This window comes from Lactuca virosa, chromosome 1 (assembly GCF_052849685.1).
Source record: "Lactuca virosa cultivar CGN04683 chromosome 1, Lactuca_virosa_CGN04683_v6, whole genome shotgun sequence".
NCBI classification, from domain to species: Eukaryota; Viridiplantae; Streptophyta; class Magnoliopsida; order Asterales; family Asteraceae; genus Lactuca; species Lactuca virosa.
The window spans coordinates 44,165,447-44,188,096 of record NC_136426.1 but is presented as its reverse complement, the minus strand read 5'-3'; the positions used below and the strand labels follow the sequence as shown (position 1 = coordinate 44,188,096).

Genomic DNA, 22,650 nt, shown 5'->3' with positions numbered 1-22,650 from the left:
AGAGCAGTGCCAAAATGTTCTCTAGAAACTATACCTTCAAGAATGCAAACCCCAACTCTAATCGTTATAAAAATCTAAAACTAAAAGTTGAAATTGTAGAAATTGGCTAGTTGGAAGAACGAAGAAAAAAACTTGTTTTCTATGGAATGGAATTGAAAGACTAGAAGATTACTTGGTCTCTATGAAAAACTAGGAACATTAGACCTTCTGTCGATCCATGAAAAAAAATAAGTCCCGTTGATATAAAACAGGATATAAGAGAGAGACTAGGTCAAATATATTTATTTTATTTCCTTAATTGCAGGATTTCAATTAAATGATCCCTTAATTAAAAGTACAAAAGGTCCAAAATACCATTAAATGATTTATTTAATTATTTATTATTTCTTAACTTCTCATTGATACATTTAGAAACACAATAGCTGTTAGAAACATTTGAACCTAGCTCTCTCTCTCTCTCTCTCTCTATATATATATATATATATATATATATATATATATATATATATATATATATATATATATATACTAATTACTAATGATGGTGGTTATGTCTAATTTTCTTTAACTAAAATCATAAAGAATCAGTAGATATACTATAAAATTAGTAAATATACTATAAAATCATAATAACATAATCATTTTCTTTGTTACTAAAAAAACAACAAAATAATTTAGAATTCGGTTATTATGAATAATAAAAATAATCATTTTCTCTACATATAAACGAACTGAACAAACAAGAACAAATGTATGTTTATTTGCGTTCGTTTAATTTAACCGAACAAATAAAAAAGTAAACGAAAACGAATTGAACGAATACAAACAAAGGTTTATTTATATTCCTTCATTTAGACTTGTCTATTTAGAAATTTAAATGTATTTAACTCAATAATCATTTAAAACATTATGAATTATGATTAGTTTACTATTTTAACTGTAAATATATATGAGCTTGATAGAAATTTATAGTAGTTTATTGCAATCAGTCAAAATCATGATCACTTTTACACGATACATTCGTGCCAATAAAAGGATACTTTATAGTAGTTTACTCGACGAAAAAAACAAATCACCGAAACAAACTATTCACACCCGTCACTTGGCGTGGGTAAAAGTCTAATATATATATATATATATATATATATATATATATATATATATATATATATATATATATATATATATATATATATATATATTACATTTGCAAAAAATTATGTAAGATTAAGATAATGATAAAATTTCTAAAATCCTTAAAAATAAATCAAGTTAAAAGTTGAATTTTAAAAACTTTGGACGATTACAACCCATATATGATACAAAAAGATTTAGTACGGTGAATTTAGATACCTAAGTTTATATACTTTGTTGCGTATATTCACACACACACATATATATATATATATATATATATATATATATATATAAAGAATTGAAATTGTTATATATATATATGCAAGTTATATATATATATATATATATATATATATATATATATATATATATATATATATATATATATATATATATATATATATATATAGCTTGCATCTAAGCTAAAGGAACTAAAATCAAAAAATATAAAAAGAATTGAAATTGCCAAAATAACAAATGTGATGGGATTGATTGTAATCATTGATTATACACGAATTTATTCGTGCTAATAGGAGCACCCTTTGTAATTTCCGATTCGCAATTGCCGTGAAATTATAATTGATGTGTTTGTTATTGAAATGCATATTATAATTGTTCTCACCACAAAAGTAAGGAAATTGGGCTAAGGGGGACGTTGGGCTTGGAATTATTTTTTATTTTGGGCTTAAAATAATTAATAGATTTATAAGTAATAGTATATAAGATAAATAAAACATGTTGGAGTGGGCAGCACACCTGCTAACACCTGCTAGTCCCTGTACTGCCTCCACCCCTGGTAGTGACCTATTTTAGGGTGTTGCTTGCTTGTCAGTTTTCACCTATTTACTCATGTTTCCTACTACTTTCAACAAGTGTTATTATTGTATGCTATCTGCTTGTTTTAGTGTTTTTCACTACTTATTTATCGATTTATGTTATAGTGGTTGACCCTTCCAAGTTTCCCTATCTACTTAAAGACATATCTTGTTTATCCGTATTTTTTTAGACTTACATTATTGTTTTCTTTTTTTCCATTGTGAACTGATGTTTTATATGCAAGGATCTTTTTGTCTTGGACGCACTACAATATTTCTTTTTTTATTTATTTTACCCCTTTTTGTATTTTTATACTTTTTTTTTTCTGGAGGTTCTCTACGAAAAGAGTCTTCATACCCGATGATTATCTTACAACCCCTTACCTCATTCGTATGAGTATATGATAGTGTTGTTGAAACATGAGTCCACCTAACTCATACTTTTAATCAGTGTTTTAGTGACTTATTCAAATTGGTTATAGGAACATTTTTTGTTTTTGGGTTCGAATATGTACCCTATCCCCATTTCCATTCCTATTTTGGATTAAAGGTATGCAATATTTATATCTAAACATCTTGTTCTTGAGGACTGAGGAGGGGGAAGGAAAGGGAGGGGATGGGAAAGAAAGAGAAAGAGAAAGAGATGGAAAGAGAATTTTATTAACTGCGTTCTTGAGTTGCAAGAGAAAAGAAGTTTCATGTAAAATGACATAGTTAGGATTAAGCTTAAGGAGTAAGTTGTAACAGAAAAAATAGTAAGTGAATTTTGACCCTTCATTTAGAAGTTGTTGATTGAGTCAACAAGGCCTGATTACCGAGACTCTTATCAATTGAATCATCAAACAGAGAGTCATACCCAACCGCTTACTTACAATGGGTTAATCTCGGCCATATTTTATCATCAAACGGTGAATTAGATAACATATAAAAGCTTGGCTAGAAAATCAAAGCAGATGAAATGGGTTAAACTTAAACAGTTGAAAGTCGGTTAAATATATATATATTCATTCAAATGTTAACAAGCTCCGAAAGGATCAAATAGTAACACAGACATTGTATCACATCAAATGGAATGGTGAAATGAATTTTATATTACTTGAGAACAACTGCTGCGTTTCTGAGAGCAAGATATCTTTGCACATACTCGTTAGGAAGCGATCTGATCACCTTAAACACTTCTGTGTTTGCATACCTCAGATGGGTTCTTGGGTCGCTATAAGGTCCCTGCATTGCAAAATCATACATTTCATTTTACCACAAATACCAACCTACTTTCATTTATAGCATCCTACACAAATATACATCTTTCTACATCATTAAGCCATTGTTTTTTGAAAGATGTGCTTTCATTAGCATTAGGACATTATACTTTAAAAACTCTACCCACTTATACCACTGAAAATTGCTTTCTATTTGAATGACCTATGATAAACAAATCAATGGAAGTATATTGCTATTTAACCCCATGCCTAATTTACATACCTCAAATCCAGTTATATCACAAATTTGCTTCCGAGGGTGCATCGAAGGTGGAGATTCAATATTAACATCTGCAAAATCATATACACATGCTAAGTGAATAGATAAGTATTGACATCCCCAAACAGTATAATGTCAATTAAAAAAAAAGGTTTCTACTAAAATCCTAACAAAAAGGAACACCTTCTAAAAGGCAATCAATGACATGTTGGTTTCTTTGGATTAAAAAACAATATCGTTAAAGCTTTTCAATAAATTCTCTAATCTCAAGGTTGACAATCCTAGAAAAAAGAATTATTACGAATTTAGTCCCTTGATATGCTAACACTGCCATTTGTACATGTACTCATGTTTATTCCAGTGATATACATACTGCCAAATCCTAATTCTATATAATCACAATTCAAAATGAAAAAAAGATTACCATGTCAACATCAAAAATATGGTACTTGTAAAAAAATCTAGATAGTTATTTCACTAAATTTATTGAGACGAAACCTTTTAGGAGAAGTAGGCCTACCTACAGTAAATCAAATGACAATACTCCACATTATCACAAATGTGTAAACTGATGCAATATGAAACATATCAATATCCCAGGTTTCTACCAATACAGATTGATAAGTAGTAGTACTCACAATTTGGTTCATCAGCAGGATAATTTTGGTAATTTTCAGCTTGTATGATCTGCTTGAGATGTTTCCAATGCCTCCCTCTAGCTTGACCTTTTGGGTACTTCTCGTACATCTGAATCTTTTTAAAACTTAGGTGTGTAGGTAACACCATCTCTGATTCTATCACCTCTTGCTCCATCTTACAAAAATAAACTCTCTCAATATATGATTAATTCAACTGTTATCAAGTAATTTCATTTAAAAGAAATATGTGAAAAAACATCAGCCAGGGATACTATAAAACCCTAATGAATCAAACCCTAATTTAAGATGGAACAGATGCTAAAGAAGTCAAAGAGCCAACCTCAAATTTCAGTAATTTCTAGAGGGTGTTTGGGATTGTGTTTCAAAACAAAAAGCATTTTTTGAAAAAGTGCTTACCAGCTTATGTGGTAGCAAAACAAATTTTTTTATAAAAAGTGTTTTGAATTGGCTTATGTGGTTGCAAAAATCTATAAGTTTATAAGAACTTTTTGGAGTGTTTGGTAAAAAGTGCTTATATGTGTAAAATGACCAAAAAAGCACTTATATGTGTAAAATGACCAAAGAAGACATCTTTATATATTTGACATATTTGCTTTTTACATACAATGCCTTATCTTTAATCATTTATACGAAATCATTTTTTTGACAAAAATTTACATAAATAACATCACAATTTTTATTAACTTCAATAATTATTTAATTGATTTGTGATATTCATGCACATTCATCTTTAACAACATATGTTCATGATCATAAACTTCTTGCAAAACCACATAACCAAATGCAAGCCCAAAATGATAACAATTGCCACCACTATAAGCTAACAGTTCCTACAAGAGTGTTCAAGGAAAGATTCAAGTAGCATCAGTTAAAACATGATCTAGCCATAAGAAACAACCCAAAGGTACTAGAAACAATAGCAGAGAACTTTATGTGGTGGCAATCATTCTTTAAGCGAGAATTACTTACAGAAATTCGGATTGGTGCAAAAAAGGTACTAGAAATAAATTGCTTCAGCCACAGGTACTAGAAACAATAAATTGAAATTACTTACTAGTGGGTTTGATGTCGGATTTGGGATTGATCAGCGCAGGAAGTTTCAGGGAGGTGATATGCAATACTAAACAAGGCGATAACAGGCCTTCTCCTCTTTTCCGTGCGTCTCCCTTTTAATCTTGATTTTTTTATCCCTATAACCGATTATTGCAGTTCGAAATCAGGAATCCAATGTAGAAGCAAACTGACGGAGGAGATGGAGTCTATACGGTGAAGAACAGATTAGGAGAAGCAGCGGTGCTGGAGAAGAACAAGCCAAGTCGATGGAGAATAAGCACGATGGCTGTGATGGACGGTCGATGTCCGTAAATTGATTATAGGTTACAAGAGGGCATTCTGGTTATTTTACTTTCACAAAACCGCACAAATGGTCTCTGAGTAGCTAAAATTGTTATTTTGTCCAAACTTTCTATTTTGTTATTATTTTTATCCAATTTTCTTTAAACTTTAATTTTTTTACGATGATAATTTTGTCTTTAATTTTTTTTCTTTTCAATTTTTCGATTTATTTTTTTCTGAATAAAGAAAAATAAAAATAAATCAAAAAATAAAATAGAGTAAATTACACGAATGGTCCCTATGGTTTGGGACAATTTGCGCGCTTGGTCCCTAACTTATTTTTTTAACTCGGAAGGTCCCTGTTGTTTGTTTTTGTTACGCGTTTGGTCCCTACTGTTTGTTTTTGTTACGCGCTTGGTCCCTATTTTACCTAAAAAAGACTATTATTTAAATAGAGAAAAATGGTGGAGTAGGTAAGGTAAGGTGAGAGGGGTGGGGTTGGGGGTGTGCTTATTTAAATAAATTAAAAAATCAATGACAAAATAGTCTTTTTAGGTAAGACAGGGACCAAACGCGTAACAAAAACAAACAGTAGGGACCTTCCGAGTTAAAAAAATAAGTTGGGGACCAAACGCGCAAATTACCCTAAACCATAGGGACCATTCGTGTAATTTACTCAATAAAATATAACCCTACCCATAGATACCCCCACCACACATACAAGACTCTCTCTCTCTCTCTCTCTCTCTCTCTCTCTCTACATTTTCGCCGAAAACCACACCTTGCCAGAAACAATCATCATCGGAACCCACCATCGTTACTGCCACCATATTCGATGGAAACCATCGAAACCACCGCTGCAGTCACCATTTACGTTAGAAACCACTGAAACCACCGACACCTTCCTTCGTCTTCTCCGACTTGATCGTCTCCTTCGTTGAATCACAGTATCGCCATCAGTGTTCACCAACTTCATCGTCTTTTAGATTTATATCGTCAAAGAATGAGCATTCCAGATTCGACAGTAACATAATTTTCATCCCCATCTTTAGCCCCCATCGTCTCTGCCACTACCCACCGAGATCTGAAGAGTTAGGATTTTAGAGACTCTGGCTCCAGTGACTTTGTGTTCTTGAGGGGATTGTATACGACGAATAGATCCATATCCGTACCGAAAACCCTAGCGTCACCACCTATATCATATGGATTAGGGTTTTCGTTTCAACAACAAACATATTCAGATTCATACACGACGAATAGATCTACTACAACTCGACCTCGTACTCCGTCGATCTTGTAAATAGCGAACCCTAAATGTCGCTGGAAGGTGGTGTTCGTCGGTCTCAGCGGGAGAAGAATGTGATGTTCGTCGATATGAGTCAGAGAAGATAGGGGGTGGAGGGAGAAAGAGGCGTTGGTTCGGTAAGGGTCTTCGCAGGAATATCGAGGGTGGTGGCGATGGTAACCAGTGGTGTTGGTAGGGGTTAACTGGTGGCGGCTGTGTTGACTAGTGGTGGAGATGTTTATCGGAGGGCAATAAGGTGAAGAATGGGGAAGACTAGTCTAGTAACAGGAATAGAATGGGGAGGGGATTGGGATTGGGATGGGGTTTATTTTTCTTTTTTGCTTTTATTTTTTAATTGTTGTACTAAAAGAAAAATAAAATCAAAATAATAAGGGCAAAACCATTAGTTTAAATATTTACAAAAAAAGTTGACCAAAACCGTAATAAAATAAAAAGTTTGGACCTCTGGTGCTAGTCCAAACTTTTTTAGACCAAAATGATAATTTTCCGTAGGAATTGCAACCTCCGACCTCATCCTCGATAAAAACCAAAATTTAAGTACAATAATTAAAATCGCACAAAAGAGCAGTGGTGGAACCACCATTACATATAAACTTATAAAAATACAAAACTCTTCATCTGGAAATAAAGATCATGATGAGAAGCAACATGAATATTGTAGGCACGATTAACAAAATGGATAAATCATCTTGAAACTTGATTATTTTTGTAATGATTCATTTAATAGAAGAGAGACATAGTTGTGTTGATGAAATGAGCATGATAAAGTTGCTTATTTATAGTGAAACTTTGAATCGACGAGATTGAAGTTTCAATAATTGAGTTAAGGTCAACAGACCGACAAACTGTCATAAAAAATACCTAAATTAATAAGTTATATATAAGACAACCCTAGGGTTGTTAAACCAAATTATTAAATTGGTTTTAGTGCTTTGAAATACTTAGGGAAATCACTTCTTAATTGGGAAAGCTAAAAACGAATGGTAAAGACCACATATATATTCTTACTCGAGAAAACACTTGGCTCTTGTAGTCTTGTTCATACAATTTCTTTGTAGATTCCATTATGGGATGTGAAGAAGTCATAGATGGCTGGAGGTGAGGTGGTTGACGCTAGTAAAAAGAGAAGAAGTTGGATATGGCCAATGGTGATGCATCAAAAATATTCGTAAAAATATCAGCTCCCTAATGAGATAGGCCAAACTAATTTTAAACCTGGGTTAAATTAGAAAACCTGTATGCACTTCGCTAATCGCTACATATATGACGAACAAAATATAATGTATTTTGGACCCAAGCTTTTTTTACGGGCCTAAATTAGTATTCCAACTGGGCCGGTTTACATTCAGCCCTATTTCATCCACACTCCCACCCACTTTTACTTCCACTGTCCGTCTGTCCAGGGACCAAAACGGAAAGAAAATATTCATCCGAGGGCCGTATGTATAAAAGACCCTGAATCATCCCAGGGGAAGAAACAGAAGAGACTACTTTGCACCTATCTTACGAACCCTTACTGAAACCCTAAAACTCGGATCTACTCTGCGATGGGGGACGAAGAGGTTATGGGCTCAGCAAGCCCTGCTCCGTCTGATCACAAGCGGAAACTCGATGAATTAGATAGCGAACCGTTCGAGCTACCACCGGCTTCCGCCGAGTCCAATGGCAATTCACAGTCGCTGGCCGACGGTCATGGTGATGCTGATGGTGACGGCGACGCCGACGGAGACGCTGATGCTGCTTCTACCGAAGATCCAGACGCGAAACGACCTCGTCTCGAGGACAATTCAGACGGTTCTGGTATGTTTCTGAGTATGTCGTCGTCGTTTTCACGTAGTATTTGACGTCTCTTGAATTACATGTTATGCGTGATGTACATGCCATGAAATTACTCCCACGCCTAGAAACCTTGAAACCAGGTCTTTCTAGTTGAGTATGAGAAGTGATTTTAGGGAAGGGCGAAGGTAACGGGACATTGTGTCTTTCTCAAATCACTGCATTACCACTGTGGTTTGTTTTACATGATCTTTAGTTCCCCACCTTGGGTCTTGAATGTTTTCAAAAATTTGTTCTAAAGCCTTGGTGCATATTTGTTTACACAATCCACTTTTCATTTTTAGTTCTTTGATATGACAAGAGGGAATGTAAGATTCAATTTAAATGCCTGTATGACGATTAACTTGATGGACTGATATATATGATGAGAAATAACAGACGAAAATACTTTACATCGAAATGTTCGCTGAAATTTGAAGCACAATCTCTGACTATATTGTAACCTTACTTGTTTTTCACTCATATGACTAATAGAAACTACCGAGAATGGACACCAGGAGGAAATGGTAGATGAAGAAAAGGAAGACATCGCTGAACCATCAGATTCTGTGAAGAATACCGAGTTGGAGGAGAATCAAGAAAAGTCCAATGAACCCTTGGATGATGTGAACAAAGAATCTGTAACTGACGAACCCCTGGCAAGTTCATTGGAACTGCAAGCTGCTGAGAATCCTGTAGAGTCACCCAAAGAGGAGCAACAGGAATATGGAGTAGAATATCAGGATCCCACTACAGATGTTGGTTTACAGGAAGATGAGTCTGATTTGAAGGAGCAATCTGCTTCGGCTGACCAACTTACTTCACGTAGAATGGAAGTCCCAAGTAATAAGGTGAGCTTCCTGACTTTTTATGTTGACTAGTTAAGTTATACCTTTTTCACTTTAAAGAGTTACATGGATTGTTTGGAGCAGGTTGGTGTTTTAATTGGCAAGGGTGGTGACACCATCCGAACCTTGCAATATAGTTCGGGGGCAAGGATTCAAATCACACGGGACTCTGATGTTGATCCAGATTCGGCTTTCAGGCCTGTGGAGTTAATAGGTTCTTTAGAGAATATAAATAAGGCTGAGCGGCTGATAAAAGATGTTATAGCAGAGGTGTAATATTTTTTATTTTAATGTTCTTTAAAATTTGTATTGCCTGTATATGTTGAGGCTAAGTTTTCATCTTGCAGGCTGATGCTGGTGGTTCCCCTTCTTTGGTTGCCAGAGGTTTTAGTGCCCATTCTTCAGGGGGATTTGGAGAACAAGTTCACATACAAGTTCCAAATGAAAAGGTTACTTTGCAATTTCATATCCCCATATCTCTTATCTCTGGATTTCTGTAACTTCTTAAATTTTTTTTTATTTCCTGTAGGTTGGTGTAATAATTGGGAAAGGTGGGGAAACTATTAAAAACCTGCAGACACGGTCTGGAGCACGCATTCAGGTAGTTTATGAGATGGCTTGACACTTTTGCCTGTGTGATGAAAGACCTAATTTGATATACTTTTCTGAATCTGTTATGCTATGCATAATGTAGTTGATTCCTCAACATCTTCCTGATGGGGACCAATCTAGAGAAAGAACCGTGAGAGTCACCGGTGATAGGAAACAGATTGAGACAGCAAAAGAATTGATCAAGGAAGTGATGGAACAGGTTTGTGCACATCCGTTACTTTTGACTTAATAATTGCAATATGCTTCTATATTATGATGGTTTCTAGATTTGCTGATTTTTATTGTAGGCATATTTGATATGCGTGAACATTGTTTTTATAGTGTTTTTGAATGTCTTGAAGTAGTCTTTATTGTTTGATATGTAGTTTCTGCGGATATTGCTTTAATAGCTGTGTGTGTCAAGGGGCAACATCTTTTTGGTTATTTCCTTGCCTGATTTGTGTTTCATAGTCAAAAAATTTATATCAATCCTTGATAAATCACTCATATTTGGATATTAAATTCTTAATAGTTTTCAGGTTCTGTTTACTGTAAATTTGGTTATTAGTTCATTGATAGATACCGATTTTACATGAAGTTCTATCATGTGTAAGTGTATGCACTAGGTTACTACAGTATGATCTTGGTTAGAAGTATCGTGTACTTAAGTTTATCTTGATGCTCTTAACGTCTTCACACGGTTTACCATTATATGTATATTCTGATGGTACATTAGTAGTATATCTGTGTTTTTTTTTTCTTAATCCATTGCTACAACAGCTGAGCTTTGACATGAAATCATTCTTAGTTTCTGCCATTGGTTGTGTAGTTGCTCTGCTTCTTGAGTATCGAGTGGTGTCAGTAGTTATAGGGTTGGAGCAAGATTGCTTGTAAGCTCATGAGTGTTGACAACATGATGTATGATTGAATGAGGTTGGTTGATTTGAAAATGAGACATGGGTTGCTGCCATGCCATGCAATGCGATGATTTATTTGTTTTGAAGATGCCGATTTTTGGAATTGGTTGGCTTTTAAAAATGCAGATTTGGCTTTTACTTCCTGACACTGGGTCAGCATTGGTTTCTTGGTGTAGCAATAAACAACCATTAGTCAGTCATTCTATCTCTCATTCATCCACTGAGGAAAGGTATCAGTATCAGTATCAGTTTCACACATAAATCTTGGCTTTTGAAGGAAGTTAATGGTATTGGTAAGATTGCTTCAAGACTCAAAGATCCATGAATGATAGTACTACTACTAGTATTAGTAAAAGACTATTTTATACCACATCCCCTTGTTCTATGCATGAGCTATGTCTTGGAAGAAAAAGAAAGCACCATGCCTGGATAATTTAGATGATATTTGAACCTAATTTGTTTCTTTCTTGATTGAGACATATGGTAGTGTCTGTTGTCATCTATTAGGGAGGGGGGCAAGTTTATTAATTGAAGTAATCTAGCTCTAATCATGTGGTCCTGTTACTGACTGCACATCTTTTGTTTTTAGAAGTAATAAGAAGTTGTTCCACTTTATCTAAGTATGTGAGAGTTGATATCTGCATGGTTGATGAACCAAATTGCCATTTCTTTTGCTTATCTTGAAAACCATTCCCATGTATACTTGTTTAAGTCTGTTTATCTGCTCTTAATTAGAAGCAAATTGTTACGTAAAGCATGTTGTTAGCTGAATCCTATTTAATATTGTTATATGTGATTATAAATAATAATGTAGTTTTAGTTGGAACTACGAGTAATTAGCAGATTTCACCAGGGAATAGTCATGTGTTGGTGTTGCTTATAAGTTATGCTTCCAGAGATGAAGATGATATTATTCACACGTATCTTCTGCCTTGAGAATTGTGTTTTTGCTCTCATTCTTGTAGATTATAATGACTATGTTATCTTTGACTTGTATTTTTGTTTTCTTATATACCATGATACTGACTTGTGGTTATTTTGTGTTGATGCTACAACATTAGCCAACAAGGTCATCAACACCATCAGGTGGTTACAACCAGCGTCAACGTGGACCCGGGTCTAATTGGGGAGGACCAAGAGGCGGTGGTCACCATTCACATTCACATTCACATGCAAGTGGGTATAATAACAACTATTCAGCACCACCCTCAAGAGGTGGAGGTGGATCCTATCCATCCCAAAACCCACCATATTCCTCCTCAGGTTATGGAAATTACCCACCACAACAACCTCTGCCACCAAAAAACAATTATGGCTGGGACCAAAGACCACCTCCAACAAATATGCCTGAACAGACTGGTTACGGTTACGACTACTACGGTGGTGCACCACCTCCCAATCCCATGCAGTCCCACCCTAACTCAATGGGAATGGGAATGGGAATGGGCCCACCTCCTCCTTCTCAAGTAAACTACAACTATGGACCAGATTACGGGCAGACTGCACCACAGGGGGGGTATGGGGGGCAAGGACAAGGTTACGGTGAACCCAGGTATGATCACAACCAGGGGCCCATGGGTCAACATTCATATTCTTCATATGGAGGACAAGGCCAAGCTACCCAGCCTCCACCTTCAACTTACCCTCAAAATCAAGGATATGGTCAGCAACAGCAGCAGGTTGATCAGTATGGTAAGCCCCTAGCCTACAACATGCCACAACAACAACAACAGGGACCCTATGGTCAACCGTACGGACCACCTCCACCTCGTCAACAGCAGCCATACCCTATGTCAACTGGGCCCACCCAACAACCTTACCCTCAGTATGGTACTACTGCCCCTGCTCCTGTTAATAATGATGGGTATAGTCACCCTGGTGGTTACGCTCCTCCTCCGCCGGTTTCTGGGTATGGACAACAGGCGGCACCTGGTTATGCTCCTCCAACTGGTGGTTATGGTCAGTACCCTTCGACACAACCTGGATACGGTGAACAAGCTGCAGCAGCAGCTCCAAACACTGGAGGTTATGGTTACCAAGGGCCAGCTGTGGATCAGGGGTATGGTGGTGGTGGTCCAGGGATGGGATATGGGCCACCTGTTCAGCCTACTGCTTATTCTCAACCAGCACCAGCTCTGGCTCCGGCTCCAGCTCCAGCTCAGCCTGGCTATGATCAGTCTGTTCCTCAAACTCAAACTGCTGGTGGATATGCAACTCCACAGCCACAGCCTCAGCCTCAGTCACAGCCACAAGCAGGTTATGGTCAGTATGATAGTAGTCAGATGTATCGTTAGTTAGTTAGTTTGAGTGGTGACCTGACCTGTTATGCTATGTTATCCATCATCCTTTATTGGTGAGAGAATATTGTTGTTAGGATTGGTGAATCTGAGATGATGTCATAAAGCTGTGCTTTTTTCAGATAAGGATTTTGGTCATATCATTCTTTCTTTCTACCAACTTTTCTTTTGCACCTCCTGTTACACCAATAAATACCATACATACAGGTGCAATGAAATCATCCTTCCACCTTCAGTTTCACCCACTAGTTTCACCTTAATTAGTCTTAACAGGGGGTGGGTTATTGGACTTGCTGGTTGGTTTTTATTTATGCCTCTCAAAACTTAATAATTATTGGCATATTCATATTCATTATGAGTTTCCAAGAATTCTACATTTCAGAGATCAAGATGGGTAATATAGTCCAATTTGATTCAACTCCCGCCTCGATGAAATAAACATAAATTTTCCATTGGATATGGAATGAAATAACTTATACGACTATTATTAGTTTGAAAAAGGTTTTAATAGTGTTGATTAATCAAATTTTGATTTAATGCCCAGTATCTGTATGTGTTCTGATTCCCATGGCAAAGTTAATAATCCTTTCAACTTAAATGAATTTATTGAGTTTAAATACATAATAAATCAGAATTTTCTTATCAAGTTTTCCAGCCCTTAGTTATATATATGCTAATATTATTATTGATTAAGCTTACATTGTTGGATATTTTGAAGCAATTCTAGCTTGTTTTTTTAATCAAATTCTAACTTATTTGTTGTACTTAATAGCTCATATAGACATGACATGCAATAAGGATATGAAGTCATTCCCTCCCAACTCATTAAACCCACTTTCACATCAGTTTTTTTTTTTTTTTTTTTTTTTTTTTTTTTTCACATCAGTTTTTTTTTTTCATTTTTTTTTATCTTTCCCAACCCACAACACACGGAAATCCTATCTTTCTCAACGCATTCAACCCATTCAATTAAAAAAAAATACAAAACAATCAAAATAAAATCTTAATTAGCAGAAGAGTTACCACCGGTACCATCCCCTCTCTCTCTCCACTTAATTGGGTTGAGTGAGTTGAAAAAGATAGGGTTTTCGTGTGTTGTGGGTTGGGAAAGATGAAGAAAAATAAAAGATAAAAACTGATATGGCAGTGGGTTCAGTGAGTTGGGAGGAAACGACTCCCTCCTCCCTAAGGGAAGTGATGGTCCCTTCAATTGTGAGGTTCAACAGGTTTGATATATTAAAGGCATGCAATGGATTCACCAACCCGTAAGTTAATATCGTACATGCATATGAACATGATTTTGACTACACAATGTAATATTCATGCAGAAGAAAGAATTGATTTTGCTCTTTATTCGTCCCTTTCTATCTTTTTCTTTTTCTTTTTGTTTTAATAAAACAGATGATGTACAAGATATATGCTATAAAAGATATGAACATTTAATGTGAATATGATTCTGACCACACAATGCTCTCTTTTGCAGAGAATTTTTGCATAATATTTATTTATTTATTTTATATTTTTTTTTTGTTGTTTTCTTTTAAAATAAAACAAATGCTATACAAGCTAAACAAGCATGTTCGAGCCAAACACGTAAATCCACACAAGACGATTCAAGTTAAATTATTCCATTTTCTTCTTCAAAATTTCAAAATCCAAACTATTAGCAATACCAAAACTATCAACAAAACCAAAACTATCCACAATAATATTACCCGGTGCAACAATCTTACAACACATTTAGGCTTTCAGAGGAAAATCTGAGTTATAATCCATGTAATCAATTTTCTCAAAGGGTTCCAGCAACCCAATTCCAATCTTCTTAACCCGAGAATTTCCAGTTCCGTGATGCTCGAAACGTAGAATCTGGCAGGTCTAGTATGACCCGGTTCCGAAAGAAACAAAGAAGAAACCAACGAGGAGTTGGAACCCGTTGCTAAGAAAAAACGCAACTATACAAACCGTCAAAAGTCAAAGAAATGGGTAGAACACCAAGAGTTGGCTTTGGCTAGGGTATATGTCGATTGTTCTCTAGATAAAGAACATGGAAATCAAAAAAGGTTCTATGCATTTTAGGATCGGGTTCTAGAGCATTTTAATGTTTAAACTGGAGGTTCGGATCGGTCACGACACCAAGTAGATTCAAAATGGAAAGACCTCCAAAAGAAATGTAACGCTTTCAATTGCATGTATAAGCGTAGGATGAACAGTATGGCTAGCGGTAAAACTTATTTGAGGAAAATAGTAATGGAATGCAACAACGATAGTTCATCATCTGAGGAGAACTTATCAACAATAATTTGTTACCTGCATTGTCTTATACTGCACAATTTCTTTTTCAAAATAATGCTAGTTCAAGCAACATTCAAAAAAGAAACACAATTCAAAGAGATCATTTAGAGACTGAACGACTACTGATTTGACATTACTTTGCAGATAGGATTTTAATTATTTTGTCTTTTTCAGTGTGTTTTTTTAATTATCGTGTTTTATAAGTATCATATATTTTTTTATTTGTAGTGTGGTTTTTTAATTAAATGTTATTTTTAATATTATTTTAGATTTTTTTTTTGTTTTAAATTAACAAAAGTTTATTTTTAAATGAAAAAATGTTATGATTTATTTTAATTTATATTTTATAATTTAATTAAATAAAAAAGAATGATGTGGCAAGTGAGTTGAGAAAGATATGGTTTCCAACTTTCCATATGTTATGGGTTGGAAAAGATATACCAATGGTTTGAGTGAGTTGGGAGGGAATGACTCCCTCCACCCTAAATAAGCTTATGGAAGTGTGCAGTTCCAGATATGTAATTAACCAAAATAAAGCCACCCACTCACTCACTTGAAAGGTAAAACCTTGCAAAATTCATTCATAATTTTACATGCATGCATATACATATTGCACAACTTGTTTTCAGTTTATTTATTAGGATGACACTCTGTCACTCACACTCATCAAACTACTCCACATCTTTTTCTTTTTAAACTCCCGAAGTCAACTTCCATCTCTTTCTCCATTCCAGTGTCTGCTTAATGAAAACCATGTTATAGCAATTAACAAAACAGAGCAAAGAAAAACTCTGATGACTGAAGTTGTTTGGATACCACAGTTATGCTAAGAAGAAGAAAAAAAAATGTTTGATTTTTCATTGTCAAAGTATTTAACAAATAAAACCACCAACTTGTGCGTAATGATTGATGATAATTTCAACCAGTTAGCAAACCTGTGTTGTGTGATTTCAGGATTCAGGCTTGCTAATGATAGGCAGGTATAGGCACCCCAAGCCCTTCTTCAGTAGTCAGCTTCTTGAAACAAGTTTGCAGTCTTCTAGTAATAGCTCCAACTGTGCCATCACCAATTACACGTCCATCAATCCTCACAACCTGTTTGTTTTTTTGTTTTTTGTTTTTTTTTTTTTAAGGAAAAACCAACAACCACATCACAAGTATTACAATTCTGTAAATGTAACACATACATACATACATACATACATACATACATAAAGAACCACCATTAAAGGAGCATAAATAATAGATACAATTGAAGTAGTATTTGACTAAATAAATGTTTACTCAAAACTCATTTATACAAATACTAGCAACATACCGGGCTCAATTCTCCCATAGTTCCAGTAGTCCACACCTGCAGTAAATTACTAGATTGTTAATTAAAAACCTTTTGAGTTATTATATATATATATATATATATATATATATATATATATATATATATATATATTGTAAGGGTTACAAATAATTATAAAAGTGAATTTTGGAAACCTCATCTGCAGTATGGAACTCTGATAGACTGATGCGCCGTTCCTCCAAAACCAACTTTTCCTTCTTTACAAGCTCCATCACCTGAAACAAGTGGAGTATGGAATATTAAAAAAAAAATCAATATGGATAATATTACACTAGCACTTCTGAGTTCTGAGTATAAATTAAAATTTATATCTCAAGTTGACATATATAGGACATAAATAAAGAAGTGAAGGATTTATATACAGAAAATCTTACAGTTGCCCGGGTGATGCCAGGAAGACAATAATCAGCATGAGGTGTCATTACAATACCTTTCTTCACCAAGAACTGCAATAAAAAGAAAAATGGAGTTATTAAAACATGTTAATAACTCAATAGACAAATTCCAATTACTGTTTTGGAATATGTCAATGGACTTACAATGTTTGTAGCATTTGTTTCAGACACATAACCATCTTTGTCAAGCATGATCGCATCATCAGCATTTGCATTGTTCCCTTCTATCTGCATCAACTTAGTAACTTGTTAATCTCAAACCACTTAAAGTGTTTTTTCCATAAAATTTTTTTTAATAAAAAGATATTTACCTTTGCGAGTATATTATTCAAGAGGTTGTTATGATGAATCTTGGAATCCAAATTCTGACAAGAAAATGAAGAAATTAAAGTTAGTGATAAAAGAAAGTACATTGCATTTATAATAGTAAGGAATATAACGGGTTTCTATATTTTTACATTTGGTGAATTACGCCGAGTGGTGGCAGTTACTAAAGTAATTCCCTTTGTATTGTCATACACTGGTGGTTTCCACTCTGCAAGAACTGCATGAGGGAGTTACAAGAAAAACTAAAAAATTAAAATAGGAATCAATGTAATCACAGTACTTAAATCTTTCTTGTGATATCAGGACATATATATGACTTGGTGGAAAGAAACATTTTTATTTTTATAAATTTGGTTATTATTACCAATTAAGGTGCATCCGTAAAGATTGAAACCCGGGCTCATCCCTGATGTCACCTTTTTGCCACGTGTCAGACTTAAACGAATATGTGCATTGTCAAACATCCCGTTTCTAATCAGAGTCTTGAATATAGCCTCCTTAATCTATCACAATTAAATACAAAATAAATCAACAATTTAATAAACTAAACTTTACCATGAACAAGATATATGAGATATCTGACCTCATCACGAGTTGGGACATTGTTGAAAGCTAGAGCTTTTGCTGAGTCAAACATCCTGTCTAAATGCTCTTCAAGTTTAAAAACTTTCCCATTATAAATTCTAAGTCCTTCCCATACCGAATCACCACCTTGGACAACTGAGTCAAATACTGAAACCTTTAATTTAAGGTCACAAAAGAAAAACAATAAGTATACATAAAAAGTAAAGATTACTAAAAAGATTTTTTTTTTTTTTTTTTTTTTTTAATTTTTATAATGGGTGGATGCGTAATATACCATTGCATTGACACGGGGTAAAAGTTCATCACCAACCCAAACAAGAATCTTTTCATTAGTAGCAACAGGGAGAGATGGTGTTGGAATCTTTGGGAATCTTGTGCTTCTTGGAAGACTTTTGAGCATGTTATAAAAGGGTAGACTTTGCTCCAACACATCATAAAGTGATGGTGGAAAAGGCTGATGAGAAAAAAAGCAACTTAGTAAACAATGGTTTTATTCAAAATTTTCAATCATACATAAAAGTTGGTGTTTTTAGCAATTACAGAAGCAAGTAGTACATACAGGGCGATATTTTACTGGTTGTACAAAGCCTGTAGATTTGTGCACACTTTTGTACCACCATGGAGCCCAAATCCCATCAACACTTTTTGGACCAGCTTCCCATCTGGATATACAAAAAGGATAAGTAAATTTCCTTTTTGGTCCTTGTGTATACCTGATTTTTTCAATTTTGGTCCTTAGTTGAGGTTTTTGGTCTCTGTTCCAAGTAATATGACTATTTTTAGAGTGAAAATCAGCTATATTAACAAGGACCAAAAACATTACAAGAACCTCAAATAAGGACCATGACTGCAAGAGAAAACTTTTTTGGGACCAAAATTGCAAAAATAAGCTATATTGGGGGAGAAAAAATGTAATTTAATCTAAGTAACAGCTAACTGGTAGAAAACATTGACATACTTGAGCATTGAATCTTGGAATGGAATGTCAAGATCTTCACAAAGACCTCGTAATGCAGCCTGAAAACAATGTAAAATAATAAACAGATATTTAAGAAAACAAAAAAAAAAAAAAAAAAAAATTGAAAACCTCAGGGTGTTGTTGAAGATGAGCAACATCAAGAATAGGAGGGGGATTCCCTGATGCAGAGAGTTCACTGTATACAGAAACCAGGTCTGCTAACCCTAGTTCATGGAAGGATGAAGGGACAACCTTGTCAAAAGATTGCTGATAACAACAAACAACAGATAAAGACATTAAAAACACTGTCTAACAAAAACCATTGTAAATTTGTATCAAGTACCAATGAATCAATCGGATTCCGAATTAATATAAAGTGTTTTCCTTTTTTTGTCAAATCATCACTTAATCCAGGCAGTCGTACTTTTGCTATATGCTGTGTAATAAAACAAATAAATGTCATGAGCTTTTAAAGATGGAAAATAAAAGTATGCAATTGCAACTTGCAAGCATAAAAAGTTAATCAATTACCTTACAATAACGATAATTCTTTTTTCCAGGACCATAAATGATGTTTTTCACAACCTTATTTCCATCAGACTCCTTATGCATTTCAAAAAAAAAAAAAAAAAAAAAAAAAAAAAAAAAAAAAAAAGAATTATTAGCTTGAGATGAAACGAGGACAATACAATACCATGGACATTTTTCAATGACAGTATGTAAACTTACTTACCATTTTTGAAAGAAGTTCTTCTCTATATGGTCTATCAACCCCTGTTACCCTTAGATAGTGTGCATATAGAGGTTCATCAAGCACTTCTGTATCATCCCTCTGAAGAATAATAATATACTTATTATAACATGTCAAGAAAACTATCGGATTAGAGACTATTAACATAATGACTTTCAATGCAAATAAGTTGTTACATGATCTTATTAAATTCGTGTAAAGATCTTTAAAGTTGGGTTACAATAAAATTGAGTTTTTCTATAGTTAAGAAAGGGTAAATTTGGGAGAATTTTGAACAAGCTCAATAAGCTTGTTGAAAAGGTAGTCAAGTAGCTTTCTACAAAGCTAGCTCATAAGCTACTTTTTAGTTTACCAAACAGCACAATCTAACAAAACTCAAAAACTAAGCTAGTTATGTGCCAAACAAAACCTTATTGAAAATATTATTTACCGAAAAATATAGAATATTCAACAGTGGTTATTGGATTTTCATTTTTTTTTTGTTAAAACTCTATTTAACGTTGTTAATGATTACATTATTCAATTATTATGTATTTCTACAAGATACAATTTTTTATTTTTGAATTGTAAAGAATATAAAGTATTCAACAATAGATACATTAGTTTACAAACTTATCTATTTATTTATCAATAGTCATCATCAAATAGCATCATTCTCAATCATGACTTTAATAAACATCATCTGTTAAAAGATCATTTCATCTAAGAATTTATCAAATATTTGTTTCACCATTTATTTTATAAATAACTGCATTTTTTTAAATTACAAAATCTGTCGATAAAAAATTGTCATTTTAAAAGCTTAGAGAACATATATGCTACGACGTGAAATATGAGATGACATAACATATAAGATTTCTACATGTCCTTTTATGTCCGTTTATATTTTTTATCAGCCAAATAGACACTGTGGAATGATTTTAGTTTTTGCTGATTATTATTTTTTTTATTATGAAAAAGTAGTTAATTTATAAGTATCAAAATTAACAATGACCTTTAGGATCTGCCAACGGGCATACCTTTTGTTAATTTTTCTCAAAAACTAATAAAATATAATATGAATAATAAATAATAATAGAATATGTTGAATGGATCAAAACTCGTTTCAATTACAAATTGATAGACTCCATACCCGAAAGCACAGGTCGAGGATTTGACTTTTGAGGTCAAAGGGAAGATTCCCAAATTAATAATTCTTTGTGTTTTAACATATCTTTTATGTGATTTTCTAATATTGAAATAAATCAGATTTTGAAAAACTAGATCTTTAAAATAAATATTAAATAAACTAATTATTACCCTCCATAATTATTTGAGTTTGATTAATATTTTTTTGAAGCATCGCAATAATCTATTTCAAACCATGAAAACTAAACATCTTTGTCTTAAATCTCCAACCAATCTATTATCTATTCTCTCTTTTTCATGAATAGTTCTACGTTTCTGCTTGTCGACGTATTAAATCCCTTTCAGTCACAAAAATCCCCATGGTATGATGGGTCATCGCAAAAGCTCAAATCACTATCATCAATTAAAATGTAATTTTTTTTAAAAAAATAGCTAAGCGTAATTGTGATTTCAACATGAAATCGTTGAAGAAAACGTGCAATTCGATCGAATATCCAAAAAGGAAAGTGAATAAGTGATAATAAGAATTGAAACGAAGGAGTATCACAAATCAACATCATTAAATCATAAAAGCAAATTGATCAGTGGAAGATGAACAAATTCATATTTCAAACCAAAGACACAGTCGATGAAAAAACGGAGTTACCTGAGCGAAAGAGTACATGAGGCTGGTGCTTAAAGATCTGGGAGCAGACCATGAATGAATCACCTCTGTTTCTCCCTCTTCCGACATTTTCCAACTCCAAATTCACAGTTTGATACTCTGTATCTTCTGCATGTAACATATGATCGGGGTAGACGATGGATTTAATTCCGATTGAAAAACCCTCCGTGCGCACAGCTGTGGCTGTGATACCGTATCAACAGTTTTCTACTTCAAAAATCAAAACAATTGTACTACCTACTCAAATCAATTACTCGACTCCACTAATGGGCAAAAAGATTCCGTGTTGGGATGATCAAACTAGAATAATTTATAATTTTCTGTTGCTATTTGATAGAATATTTATATTCAGAATAAAATACCGAAATGTGATGATAATAAGATAAGATGGTCAGTGAAAGTGTAAGTGTGTGTGGAGCTATCATTTAGTAAAGTGTAAGTGTAAGTGTAAGTTTGAATAAGGTAGGATGATAATTTCCCTTTATAATTTTCGGTCAAAACTGTTTTATATGTAGTAAGAAAGCTTGAATGAAACCTAAATTTATTGTTGTCAAAACACATAAAATAATTGTTCACAAAACACAATAACTTTATGGTGTTCTCCTACAGTAGAATTTGGATTTATTGTCCGGTTCTTTCCATTTTTGTCCAAAAGGAAGATTTACACAAAATTTCATAATTGGTCCGTGTGGTTTGAAAATTACATGAAATGTCCTCCTACCGTTAAATCTAACTGTTCAGCTGTTAAATTTTAATGAAAAAGACTATTTTACCCTTGTATCAAATTTTGCAATATACTACAAACCTCAAGGACCACTTGTGTAATTTTATAAATTTGAAATTTATATATATATATATATATATATATATATATATATATATATATATATATAGAGAGAGAGAGAGAGAGAGGCTTAAGTTATTTTGTTAACACTATTTATTGTGTTATTGTATTATTAATTGTGGGCCAATGAAATATGGAATTTTTAAATGA

The 22,650-nt window shown here is 33.8% G+C and overlaps 3 protein-coding genes across 6 annotated transcripts; 1 reads left to right on the top strand and 2 right to left on the bottom strand.

The window, feature by feature from the left end:
• Positions 1–2,936: 2,936 nt before the first annotated feature.
• On the bottom strand, positions 2,937–5,499 carry LOC145118183 (chromatin-remodeling complex subunit). Of its 2 annotated transcripts, none has more exons than XM_079054187.1 (4): positions 5,145–5,499; positions 4,070–4,283; positions 3,435–3,502; positions 2,937–3,176 (listed from the first exon to the last, which is right to left on the bottom strand). In XM_079054187.1, the coding sequence occupies exons 2-4, from the start codon at positions 4,242–4,244 to the stop codon at positions 3,045–3,047; spliced, it is 375 nt and encodes a 124-aa protein (XP_078910313.1). In that variant the 5' UTR covers positions 4,245–4,283; positions 5,145–5,499; the 3' UTR covers positions 2,937–3,044. The 2 variants fall into 2 exon arrangements, with proteins under 2 accessions (XP_078910313.1, XP_078910311.1); XM_079054185.1 differs by having other exon boundaries at positions 4,070–4,244.
• A 2,692-nt stretch (positions 5,500–8,191) lies between these two features.
• On the top strand, positions 8,192–13,337 carry LOC145118025 (uncharacterized). The gene is made up of 7 exons (XM_079054178.1): positions 8,192–8,531; positions 9,042–9,397; positions 9,479–9,664; positions 9,742–9,843; positions 9,924–9,995; positions 10,089–10,205; positions 11,964–13,337. The coding sequence occupies exons 1-7, from the start codon at positions 8,279–8,281 to the stop codon at positions 13,194–13,196; spliced, it is 2,319 nt and encodes a 772-aa protein (XP_078910304.1). The 5' UTR covers positions 8,192–8,278; the 3' UTR covers positions 13,197–13,337.
• Positions 13,338–16,013: 2,676 nt separating this feature from the next.
• LOC145117777 (branched-chain-amino-acid aminotransferase-like protein 2) lies at positions 16,014–22,058 on the bottom strand. 3 transcript variants are annotated; one of them, XR_013712862.1, is made up of 18 exons: positions 21,639–22,058; positions 19,847–19,945; positions 19,645–19,716; positions 19,457–19,549; positions 19,243–19,380; positions 19,114–19,172; positions 18,715–18,817; positions 18,430–18,609; positions 18,154–18,309; positions 17,935–18,073; positions 17,702–17,787; positions 17,555–17,608; positions 17,388–17,471; positions 17,223–17,294; positions 16,983–17,063; positions 16,810–16,845; positions 16,427–16,546; positions 16,014–16,228 (listed from the first exon to the last, which is right to left on the bottom strand). XR_013712862.1 is itself a non-coding variant. In XM_079054130.1 (18 exons), the coding sequence occupies exons 1-17, from the start codon at positions 21,723–21,725 to the stop codon at positions 16,458–16,460; spliced, it is 1,668 nt and encodes a 555-aa protein (XP_078910256.1). In that variant the 5' UTR covers positions 21,726–22,053; the 3' UTR covers positions 16,014–16,228; positions 16,427–16,457. The 3 variants fall into 3 exon arrangements, 2 of the variants coding, with proteins under 2 accessions (XP_078910256.1, XP_078910300.1); XM_079054130.1 differs by having other exon boundaries at positions 16,427–16,586; positions 21,639–22,053; XM_079054174.1 differs by lacking the exons at positions 19,457–19,549; positions 19,645–19,716 and having other exon boundaries at positions 16,427–16,586; positions 21,639–22,052.
• Positions 22,059–22,650: the final 592 nt, after the last annotated feature.